Below are 12,922 nucleotides of genomic sequence, written 5' to 3'. Positions count from 1 at the left end.
TTTGCCACGTCCTCCCTGTGCCTTCTTCACACGCTTCTCCCTCTGCACGTCCTAGTCCCTTCTAGTGAGATTGTATTATGGCCCATCCCAATGACTTCGTTTTAATTTTTCCTCTTTAAAGGTCTTATCTTCAAATACAATCACATTCTGAGATTTTGGGAGTTGGGACTTCATCATAAACATTTCAGGGGGGTCACAAGTTAGCCAATAGATATGTTAGTAAGCAAAGGTGTAAATGCTTGGTTTTCAGGAGGCAGCACTGGGAATCCAGAAAAAAATTTAAAGAAAAATCAGTGAATGAACAAACTTAAATAAATCCAGAGAAGCTCTTATAAAGCTCTTTTTTTCATTTTTTAGAAATCTATTTTTATTAAAGTTGTTTTTCATACATGTGTGTGGGTAATAATGTCTTATTCTGCTGTCCTTTCCATCCCCACCACCCTACTCCTCCACTCACTGCCCTCTGCATAATCCAAAGTTCCTTTATTCTTCCCTGCCCACCCCCCCCACTATGAATCAGCATCTGCTTATCAGAGAAAACATTTGACCTTTGGTTTTTTGAGATTGACTTGTTTCACTTAGCATAATATTCTCCAGTTCCATCCATTTACCTGCAAATACTATAATGTCTTTCTGCTTTAAGGCTGAGTAATATTCCATTGTGTACATGTACCACATTTTATTTATCATTCATCTGTTGAAGGGCATTCAGGTTGTTTCCGTAGTTTAGCTGTTGTGGATTGAGCTGCTATAAACATTGATATGACTGCATCACTGTAATATGCTGATTTTAAGTCATTTGTGTATAAACTGAGAAGTGGGATAGCTGGGTCAAATGGTGGGTCAAAACTTCCATTCCAAGTTTTCTGAGGAATCTGCATACTGCCTTCCAAAGTGGTTGCACCAATCTGCAGTGTCACCAACAATGTATGAGTGTACCTTTTCCCCCACATCCTTGCCAACACTTATTATTGCTTGTAATCTTGATAATTGCCATTCTGACTGGAGTGAGATGAAGTCTTAGTTTTGATTTGCATTTCTTTACTTGCAAGAGATGAGGAACATTTTTTCATATGTTTGTTGATTGATTGCATTTCTTCTTCTGTGAAGTGTCTGTTCAGTTCCTAAGCCCATTTATTGATTGGGTTTTTTTTGGGGGGTGTTTTTATCCTGGAGATGAGTGCTCTATCTGAGATGTGTGTGGTAAAGATTTTTTTCCATTCTGTAGGCTCTCTCTTCACATTATTGATTGATTCCTTTGCTGAGGAAGCTTTTTAGTTTGAATCCATCCCATTTATTGATTCTTTTTTTTAATATAGAATTAAACTAATAATAGTCCCATAATTTGCTTGTGTCAGTCCTTCCTAGTTAAAATTTTATTTAATACTAAAAATATTTCTACTATAATGCAGGTGCTTTCACGATCTCCATTTTATGTGTGAGGGAAACAAGACTAAAGAACTTCGATGACTGCAACCCAGACGGTCTGACCGGAGTGACTCAGAGCCACTTCTTTACCAGGGCAAGGGCAAGTCTAGTGGTGATCCCAGTGACTTCATTCAGCCAGTCACATTCTAGAAGCTTTACCTTCTCTGTTATCTATGGCAAAGAGCATACGTGGGATGATATCACAAAACTCCTCTGTGAAGAGAAAATATGAAAGCTATTTAGGCTGCTATGCGAACAGAATGCATCTCACTTGTGCAGTGAGAATTGATTCTGAGGAGTACACAGGTAGATTGAGGACACTGATTCTCCACTTTAGTGGGTTCTGAAGTGTTCCGTGTCCAGGATTTAAATAACTCGAGAATATCTTAAATAAGTTTTTGTTTTTATTTCCTCTCCTCTCAAGCCCGTGTTTGGATGAATTATGCATAAATGGAATGCAAACACACAGATCCAGTTCCCTCTGAAATACTTAAGGATATAAAAATGAACAGAACATATCTTTGGCAAAACCTGTATTGAGCTTTCAAAAGCCCATACGTTTGAGAGAGAGTTTGTGGTGTACTCTCAAGCATGAATATCAATGGATTCTCACGTTCCTCGTTTCTCGCTCTAATGTCAGGACACTTTATTAATTTAAAAAGCAGAGCTCTGTGCCATCATTAGGCAACATATTAAATCTCAGCTGAGGGGCACCTCTGAATGCAAACTGACCAGACAAACTGGTTGTGGAGAAATAAAACCTACAATGAAACCTAATTCAAACAAATCTACCCACGAAAACTAGAATTTCTTACTGAGATCTGCATCCCCCAGATAGATGTGTCATTGTGTCAAGATCCATATACACAATGAGCTGAAACAAATATAATTTTTTAATCTAAAAATCATGGACACTAGAGCCCTGTACTAAGTTTATAAATCATGAGTGTGCACAACCAATCAGGAACCTCCAGATTTTGCTTCCATTCTATGAGTCTGTGTCCTCTGCTTTAGCACAGGACCAGACAGTCTCTCAGCACAGGTTCAGGAAGGCCATCGTGGCCGCACTTACTTATCTAAGGTTAATTTCGTTAATTAGGTTTCTGCAGCTAAACGGTTCAGGAGGATGATAGTCTCACCAAAGTAAACCTGATCCTTTGAAAGGTGAGCACAGCACACCAGGAAAGCATAACTGTTCCTTTCCCACTTAAGTTTCCTTTCTGTGTCTTGGGTGCATCTGTAGAATAAACTACTGCAATGCACACATTTATCTGTCATTTAACTCAGAGCAAAAGAAAACAAAAGAGTAGGTACCTACTGAGATTAATCTACTATGTAAGTTATCAACCAAGCCCATCTATAAATACTAAATGAAAGAGAACATATACTTTCCTATTTATTTACCACAAGTGACTTTGGTATACAAACTTACAAAGAACTTTTTCATATAAAATTGTTATTGTTCTCCAACAATGATGTCAGAGTTGTGACAATTATCAGGTAAAAGGGAAGAAGGAAAGGTGGAGTTTGAGTGAAGAATCCAAGGGTTGGGGGACTGATGTAGTTGGTACAGACACAAATTCTTGTTTCTTACATTCTTCTCTAAGGCATGACAGCTCTATTAAACCAAATGTCAGACGTCATGTCAACTGGGTAGAGGAATCAGAGTTAGATAATGGAGACAACAGAATATCTGAAGCCAGGACTTCAGTGAATAGTAATAACATTTCAAGGTGTGTGGTCTCTTTCGTTCGTCAGGTTTTCTGTGAGACAGGATCCTGATCTCCACGCCACGCTAAGGTCCGGATGGGCTCCTCCTGAATTCCACTCCTTCCAGTGTGGCTTGCCTGGGATCTGGAGCTCCTGGGGACAGTGGAGGCACCTGCACCGTCAAGTCATTCTGAAGCTCCTTCCCTGCGAAAATCACACGCAGCTGGCCAGCTGGAACCCCCTGTCGCTTAGCAACCACTTCCTTGGGCTGGAAGATGCTGGTGTCAGAATCGACCTCCACAGGGAAACCATGGCTGGAGTTGAATCTGACAAACACTTTGGTCATCCTGGATCATCGGTCTCATCTGGGTAGTTCCCAGCTGAAATTCCATGACTCTGACACCCTGTAAGGCTGGGAGGTTGTGTTTGTAAGAATCTTAGAGTCCTCGCTACAGTCTCTGAAGGCATAACACCAGTTAAACAGGGCACCTCGGACGTCTGCACGGGCACCCTGCACCATTTATTGATTCTTAATTTTACTTGTTGTGCTTTAGGGATCTTGTTAAGGAAGTCAGGTCCTAAGCCAACATGATGAAGATGTGGGTCTGCTTTTTCTTCTATTAGGTACAGAGTCTCTGTTCTAGTGCTTAAGTCTTTGATCCACTTTGAATTGATTTTTGTGCAGGGTGAGAGATAGAGGTTTAATTTCATTTTGTTATGTATGGATTTTCAGTTTTCCCAGCACCATTTGTTGAATAACCTATCTTTTCTCCAATGTATGTTTTTGGCACCTTATCTAGTATGAGATAACTGTATTTATGTGGGTTTATCTCTGTGCCTTCTATTTTGTACCATTGGTCTACTTGTCTATTTTGGTGCCAATACCATGCTATTACTCTGTAGTCTATCTGCAGATCTTAGAGAGTAGATTAGATATGTGCTCTGCTCCCAAAGTGAGGGATATCCTGGTTCTCCTGTGTTCCTGGGATGAGAAGGAGCAATAGAAAATGGAGGCATTCAGGCTGGGGTTGTGGCTCCATGGTAGAGCACTTGCCTAGCATGTGTGAGACCTTGGGTTCCATTCTCAGCATCACATATAAATAAATGAATAAAACAAAGGTCTATCAACATCTAAAAAATATTTTTTAAAAAAGAAAATGGTGGCATTGGATTTTTGGACAGTAGAGGACTGGATTTGTTCCAAGTATTTTTTCTGCAGATAATATAAAGATTTTCCAAGGGTCTAGAGAGGCTCATTCAAATTAGGTGAGAGTTACAGAAGCCAGTTTGATAAGTAAAGGAGAGGAGAAGGATGTCAAAGAGATATGGCGGGAACTGCCTCAGGATGGTAAAGCATGGTATCTCCATGGGTCATGTTAGAGGGTGTGAAGAGTGATAAAGTCCAGTTCCCAATCCCCAAAGCAAGCCCTAGTCATGAATGAAACAAGGGTAGATGTCAGTAACAGAGTCTAGGATAGGACCTGTGTTAACTTTTTACCACTGTGGCAAATACCTGAGAAAAACAACTTAAAGGAGGAAAGATTTGTTTCAGCTCATGGTTTCAGTCCACAGTTGGCTGACTGTATTGCTTTGGGCCTGAGGTAGGGCACACTCCCAGAGATTTACCTCCTCTAACCATGCCCCACCTGTCTCAAGTGTCCACTCTCTCCCTGTAGTCCCTTCCCCTATCAGTGGATTAAAGCCCTCATGATCCAGTTACTTCCCAAAAGCCCCACCTCTGAACCTTGCTGCATTTGGGATCTGTCTTCAACACGCAACCAAAACAGGACCAAAAGAGACTAGGCTAAGGTGACATTGGATATTTGGACAGTAGAAGACTGGTTATTGCCCCAAGCATTTTTCTGCACTCAGAGTACAAATCCAAAGATGAAATTAAACTGTAGAAATGAAGGTATGGAAATAAAATTCCATTGCACATCAACTCACCAAGGCCTGTGGCATTGAAGATTCATTTGTTGTGTGTACCAGTGCTCCTTATTCTATGCCCATAGCTTGCGAAATCTATTTTACTCATTCTTCTTTGTTTAACCCAGAGGTCAGCACATAAGTCTTCTTACTACAGCAATACTTATCAATTGATCGAAGTTGGCATGGAAGTTATAATTAATTTGCATGTGTGTAATAAAGGAATGAAACTGAACAATATATCCTTATCCCAATTCTACCTTGCCTTAGATAAGGGGTTATTGTGGCAAAATTAAAGGTATTTAAATTTTCTTTTAAAAAGTTATTTTATTTTTAATTGACAAATAATAGTTGCATATATTTATGAGATACAATGTGATTTTTCAATTCATGTATCACCGTGGAATGATCACATCAGGCCAGTAACATAACTATCAAATACCATTTCATTGTGGTAAGAACATCAAAAGTATATTGCTTTAGTTCTTTAAAATTATACAATATGTTATTAGCTATAGTCATCAGGCTGTATAATATATCACCAGAATCTCATCCTATAATTAAAAAATTTAAGATCATTCATCTTAAGATCTGCTCTTTATCTAAAATACCATGAGACTATATTAATTTAACAGTTAATTTTTTAACTTAGACATTAAAATACAAACACTAGGAAAGAATCACTATACTGCAGAAAACTGCATAGAATAATTTATCTGATTATTAAGTCATGCAATTCATTCTCTACTTAAATCAGGAGCCTCTTTTAAAATAACAGGCACTTTGAGCCAAAAGGCCCTTATTAATAGTTCACATCCATTGAGGTTTTACTCTGTCTCCAGTGACTATAGGAAGCTTTTCAGATTACATAGAATGTGCCTTCCTTTATTTTCGAAAAAGATTGACAGAGAAGAGACGGTAGCAATACAAGCATCTCTAGAGAGAAGAGCACCCAGGCAAGAAAACTCAGGAAGAGTCAGGGGGTGAATGCACCTTACATACGGGAAGGGAAAGAAGAGTAGAGACCCAAACACATGCAGAGGCATTGACCTGTCCTACTAACAGTTAGGTGATTGGTATAAGCTGTTGAGAATCTAGGGTTCCAGAACCCAAGGCATGCAGCTCTTGTGAACATTTAAAAAAGAGTCCATAGTTTTTATCATGTCATGACTAGGGAACACAGTCATGTTGGAGAGCCCTTAGTTGGATGGGGAGCACTCCCCCCCCCTCAAACACACACACACACACACACACACACACACACACACACACACACACACCTGCAAAAAATTTCTTATAGTTTCAAATAAAACAGAATGCCCAGGTTTGCATAAGTATCTTTTCACCCATGTAAATTTGTCTATAGATAAATGTATGAAAACTCTGTTATGTCAAATGACCAAAATCCCAAAAAACCAAAGGCCAAATGTTTTCCCTGATAAGTGGATGATGATACGTAATGGGGGTGAGGGGTGGGGGGTGGGTAAGAGAAGAATGAAGGAACTTTGGATTGTGTAGAGGGAAATGAGAGGGAGGAGGGGCAGGGGTTTGAAAGATGGTGGAATGAGACAGACATCATGACCCTACGTACATGTATGATCACACGAATGGTGTGCACAACCATAGAAACGAAAAGTTGTACCCCATTTGTGTATAATGAATCCAAGTGCAGTCTGTAAAAAAATGACTGAATTAATAGAGAGAAATACAAAAGGTTCCAAGGAAATATGGAATCAGTGGAGGGAATGCAACTTTCTGGAGTGGAGAGCTATTATGAGTTGAGTCTATAATAGGAACACAGAAACAAGACATCCTAACTGTGCAATCATGAGGTGACAGAGATCACAGGTAGAAAACTACATGGTGCAGCTACAACTGACAAGAGTTGTTTCTCCACAACAGATTTATATCAGGTGTGCGTGTGTGTGTGTGTGTGTGTGCGCGGCGCGTGCACACACATACACACACACATCTGGGATCAGGGTCCATGAATTTTATTGACCTTTGCAGAACAAAACCTACCTACTTGATAGTTAACCTTGTTTAACAATTTCTCTAAGCCCCGTTTCATGTCTTTGTTTCTTAAACTGTAGATGAACGGGTTTAACATTGATGTCAATACTGTGTAGTTGACTGTTGCTATCCGGTCCTTGACAGTATAACTGGACAAGGGATGAAAATAGACATAGCTAATACTCCCATAAAACAAAGTCACCACAGTGAGATGGGAGCTGCAGGTGGAGAAGGCTTTGCGTTTTCCAGCCACAGAGGGAATCTTGAAAACAGCAAAGAGGATTCTCAGGTACGAGATGATGATACACACAAATGGAGCCATCACCGAGGCCAGCCCTTCTGTCATGGCCACAACTTCATTCATGAAGGTAGAAGAGCAGGACAGTTTCAGAACAGGGTTGACATCACAAAAGAAGTGGTGGATAACATTTGATGCACAGAAGGTGAGCTGATGCACCAGGAGGACATGCAGGAGGGAGTGGAGACAGGAGAAGGCAGCCGAGAAGGCCAGCAGCAGGACGCAGCGCCTGTGGTTCATGACCGTGACATAGTGGAAGGGATTGCAGATAGCTACATAGTGATCAATGGCCATAGCTGCCAGGAGGTAACTGTCCATGTTTCCAAAGACCAGGAAGAAATACATCTGTGCCAGACATCCGGCATAGGAAATGGTCTTTTTCTCTGATAAGAAGTTCACCAGCATCTTGGGGACTATGACGGTTGTGTAGCAAATATCAGCAAAGGACAAAATGCTTAGGAAGAAGTACATGGGGTTCTGGAGTTGAGGATCTGAGTGGATAGCCAAGATAATGAGCAGATTTCCCAGCAGGGTGACCAGGTATATGCTAAGAAAGAGGGCAAAGAGTGGCTTCTGGTCCTCAGGCCGAGAAGAGAGGCCCAAGAGTATGAATTCAGAGAGTCTTGTCAGGTTGGACATTCCACAGGCGTGTGTGTACCTACAGACGAAAACACTGCCAATTAACGGTCCTTATGCATCTTCCCATCTTGTCCTGGTACTGAGCAGTTATTAAGGGAGTGTTTACTCTGCTGCTTCTTTTTCTCCCCCCCCAAGTATGGCAAAATCAAAGGTGAATCACTTACTTTTAAAAGTTTATTCTTATTAGCCCATTACAGTTATATTTAATATTGGGGTTTATTTTGACATGATTATACAAGCGTGGAATAAAATTTACTCCAATTCAATCCCCAGGATTCCCCCTTCCTCTCCCCTCCTCCCTCTCCCAGTTCCCCTTCTCTACTCCACGGTCTTCCTCGTATTTATTTATAGTTTTTAAAATCAGTGCTTCATAGATACACAGAAAGGTGAAATTCATGGTGGTATAGTCATATGTGCATATCACATGGTCTGGTCAACTTCATCCCATCATTCCTGCCTTTTTTCATACCTCCTCTTCCTCTCCGAAACCACTTCCTCTGCTCCTCTGATCTCCCTTTTATTTTCATGGGATCCACTCCCTCTTTCTCCCCCTATTTTGTTCTAGCTTTTATATAATGTGAGTCAGTAGACTGGGTTAAAGGAAGATTCAACTTTAGAGACATAAAATTTCTACATTGAAATGAACTTAAGCTAACTCTCTTATTTAGTGTCAAGTGATGAGTAATTATCTCTCAGAAATCAGGCATTTCCAGTTTCTCAAAATTGATTTCTTACCTGAAGAGGACATCTTATCGTATGTATTCATTCCGATCTCTTCATTTCTGCTCCACAAAATGATGAGTCAAAAAGTAGACAAATCTGCGTCAACAAACAGCATGCAGAAAAGGTATCTAATTTTGGAAAATCTCCTAGTGCTTCTTGAGTCCAAAAGCTCCCTTTTCTGGGTTCTTAAAATCAATTAGAAGCTGTAAATACTCACAGTCCCTGCTTCCCTCCTAAGTGTCTTCTGAGCCTGTACCACTAAGTCTCTGGAGTGTAATGGGCAAGAGAGTAAGAAAACAAATATTCATTACCTGTGTGCAGAATTGTCTCCAAGGATCCAGAGGAATTACAAGTATTCTTCCCCCACAAGTGGCCCTGCATCCCTCTCTTTGAACTTCCAGTTATAGTGCAACATCTGCTTAGCTTGGTGTAAATATCCAAGTTAGACAATAAGTTTCTGTTCTAGCTCTTCCAAGCCCTCCAAGGGCTTACCTGGGAGATGCCCCAAGTAACACAGAGGACAGTAACCAGGTGTTGATATTTGGATCCAATTTCCCCCCTGAGCCTATAAAACTTAGATTGGGCTTCCCTTTTAGTGACCCCATTTCTCCAAAGGACAACTACCTCAGAGTAGCTTCTGTTCCAACCCTCCCAAGTTTGGTTAGAGCCACTAGGTTAGTAGGTGTGACCTCGTGACTCTCTCCTCTTAACTAAAGGTGTTGTAATGAACGTTGGACCCAATCTTAGGTCACCCTTCCCTTGTTACACATTCTCCAGGTCTGGTGTTCAGAGTTAGATTCTCATTCCTTACTACCACCACTAGGGAAAGCCACTGGCCTCAGGTCTTTTACTCTTCTTGATTCGTCGAAGCACACAGAATCCACTTATCAGGGTTCTCACCTGTCATGCTGCATAGTGTCCACTTCCTGTCAGTTATTGATTTCTCATTGCATTCTTCAATTCAACCATTTCACTTCCTTTCAATTTTGTTTTCTACCAGATTTATTGGGGTGTAATTGACAAAAATTATGTATTTGAACTACAATGTGATGATGCGATTTGATATATATAATGAAATGATGATCACAAATTAACGTATCCATCATCACACGTAATTATCATTTTTGTGTGTGTGTATGGTGAGGATATTTAAGATTAAAAATAGAGATACTTTGGATTAGGCAGAGAGGAGTGAAGGAAGGGAGGGGGTATGGAGTAGGAAGGATAGTAGAATGAACTGGGCATTATTACCCTATGTACGACTGGTGTGAATCTACAACATGGGCAACCAGAAGAATGAGAAGTTATACTCTATGTATGATGTGTCAAAATGCATTCTACTGTCATGTGTAACTAATTAGAACAAATAAAAATTAATAAAAAGATATATTGTCTAGCAAATTTCATAAAAACAATATAGTGTTATTAACTGTAGTCACCATGCTGTACCTCAGATACGCAGAACTCATTCATTTATGACTAAAAATTTGTACCTTCAAGTAACATCTCCCCAGTCATCAACTCCCAGTTCTTGGCAACCACCATTATACTCTGCTCCTTTGAGTTCAACAGTTTTGGTTTCACAGATAAGTGAGATATTAAAGTATTTGTATTTCTGTGTCTGGCCTATTTCTCTCAGCATAATAATGTCTTTTGTGTTCACCCATGTTGTTGAAAATGACAGGATTTTCTTCTTTTTATGATTGATTGATATTCTATTGTCCCATCTCCCTCTCTGTATGATCTAGATATATAATCTATATATCTATCACCTGTTCTTTATCCCTTTCTACATTGATGGACACTTAGGTTGATTCCTTATTTTGGTGAGTGTGAGTAATGCTGCAGTAATGGGATGAAAATATGTCTTTAAGACACAGGTTTTATTCGAGATACTGATTCAATTTCTTTTGGATATATACCCAGAAATGGGACTGCTGGATTCTATAGTGGTGCTTTAGTCAGCTTTTGTGTTGCTGTGATCAAAAGACCTGGCAAGAGCAGCTAAAAGGAGGAAAAGTTTACTTTGGCTCATGGTTTTAAGAAGTTCAGTTCATAGTTGACTGACTCCATATCGCTGAGCCTGAGGTGAGGCAGAAAATCATGGCAGAAGGGTGTGGTGGAGGAAAGAAGCTCAGGACATGGCAATGAAAGAGAGAGAGAGAGAGAGAGAGAGAGAGAGAGAGAGAGAGAGAGAGAGAGAGAGAGAGAGAGAGAGAGAGAGAGAGAGAGAGACCTGCTTATCTGAGACAAAATACAACTCCCAAAGCCATGCCCCCAGTGATCTGTTTTCTCTATCACACTCTACCTGCCTACAGTTACCATCCATTTAATATATTCAAGTGAATTAACCTATGGATTAGTTTACACCTCTCATATTCTAACCCTTGCATCTCTGAAAATTCTTGCATTGCCTCACACAAGAGCTTTTGGGGAGCACCTCATTTCTAAAGGTACTGCCCATCTCAAAATGCAAAAATGCATGTAATCCATTTCCAAGAGTTACTATTGTCTTAATGGTTCCAGCATTGCCCAAAAGTCCAAGTCCAAAATCTCATTTGAGACTCAGGAAAATTCTTAGGAGAGTAAAGATCAAAACAAGTCACATATAGCCAATATATAATGGTACAGAACGAACATTTCCATTTGACGAGGGAGAAACAAGGGCATAAAAGAACGGAATAGGATGAAAGAAAGAGCAAAATCCAGCGTGGCCCACAAGTCCTGTAGCTCCATGTTCAGCATCTGGGGCATTACGATGTTCTTTTTGAAGGGCTTGTGTAGCTCTACCCTGATGGCTTTGCTGGTTGCAGCCCACATGATTCCTGAAGCTTTATTTAGTAGATATTCCATGGCATCTCTTGGTCTCCATTGCAGCTTCATATTCTTTTTCACATCTTCATGCATCACCTTCTCAGGAGACAGCAGAAACTCCAACCCTGCTACACTTTGCTTGGCCTCCCAGGCCTTCCTTTGAAATCTTGGTGGAAGCCTCCATGACTCCCTAACTTCCGCATTCTGCATTCCTGCAGAACCAGCACCACATGGTAGATGTCAAGGTCTGCCACGATCTTGAGCACTAGCCAAGCATCCTGAGATCACAGTTGCAGTAGCTGTGAGTGCTTGCACAATTTTACACAATAAAGCAACTTCCTAGAACCCCCTGTGAAAGCGTGTTGCCCCCATCCTTTCAAAGAAATTTTTACTTTTATACCCTTCAGTCTGAGATGGGTGTAGTCTCTCCAATTCCCGAAATGCTTGCAATTCATATTTTCTATTGTCTCTGGGCAAAGTACTTAGCATCTTTTTAGTGGCTATAATGTCTCTCACTATCAAAACTTACTTAGCTCCAGTTTTACTCTCACTTTTATGGCTAACCTACATGTTTTAAAAATCTTTCTGTTGTGCTTTATGCTCCTGATTATCATGGTAAATTTTGCAAAAAACTATCAGCAATATCTATACCACTGCCTGAATGTTGTGCTGCCTTGCAGTTCACTCCACCACATTAATTAGTTCATCAACTTTAAATTCAACCTCACAGAAAGTCTCAGGTCATCTGCAAAATGTAGACAACTTCTTTGCCAGAATGTACACAAATGATCTCTAGTACAATTTACAAAAGTTTTCCTTCTGTGAAATCTTGTGAGCATAGTCTTTATTGTCTATAGTTCTAATGGCATTCTGGTCTTTGAGCTCCCACCTGAATTGCCCATTAAGCTCTGTTCACAACATTATAAAGCTTTTCTAGCTAACGTTTCTAAATGTTTCAAAATTCCTTCCTCTCCAAACCAGCTCCAAAGTCTTCTGAGCCACATGGCCAGTATAGCCACATCTATGATCCCACTTCTCAGTACCAATTTGCTTTAGTTAGCTTTTGCACTGCTGTGATCAAAAGACATGATGATAAGAAAAATTTAAAGGAGAAAAGTTTATTTTGGCTCATGTTTCAGAGATGAAACATCTCTGTCCATGATTGGCTGACTGTGTAGCTCCAGGTCTGAGGTGAGATATAACAGCATGGCAGAAGGGTGAGACAGAGAAAAGCATCTCAGGACATGGTAACCAGGAAGGAGGGAGGGAGGGAGAAAGGGAGGAAGAGATAGAGAGAGAGAGACAGAGAAAGGGAGAGCACTGTCCTCACCAGAGACAAAATACCCTCAAAGGGCATGCCCTATGACCTAC

General features: G+C 40.3%; 1 protein-coding gene across 1 annotated transcript; it reads right to left on the bottom strand.

The window, feature by feature from the left end:
- Positions 1-3,587: 3,587 nt before the first annotated feature.
- On the bottom strand, positions 3,588-11,644 carry LOC306645581 (olfactory receptor 1L3-like; the record flags this gene model as incomplete). The annotated part of the gene is made up of 3 exons (XM_079113485.1): positions 3,588-3,596; positions 7,091-8,033; positions 11,376-11,644. The coding sequence occupies 3 exons, from the start codon at positions 11,642-11,644 to the stop codon at positions 3,588-3,590; spliced, it is 1,221 nt and encodes a 406-aa protein (XP_078969611.1).
- Positions 11,645-12,922: the final 1,278 nt, after the last annotated feature.

Source organism: Sciurus vulgaris (assembly GCF_902686455.1).
Source record: "Sciurus vulgaris genome assembly, chromosome: 15".
Taxonomy (NCBI): domain Eukaryota; kingdom Metazoa; phylum Chordata; class Mammalia; order Rodentia; family Sciuridae; genus Sciurus; species Sciurus vulgaris.
Note: the sequence above shows the minus strand (reverse complement) of the source record. Positions and strands in the feature narration are given on the sequence as shown.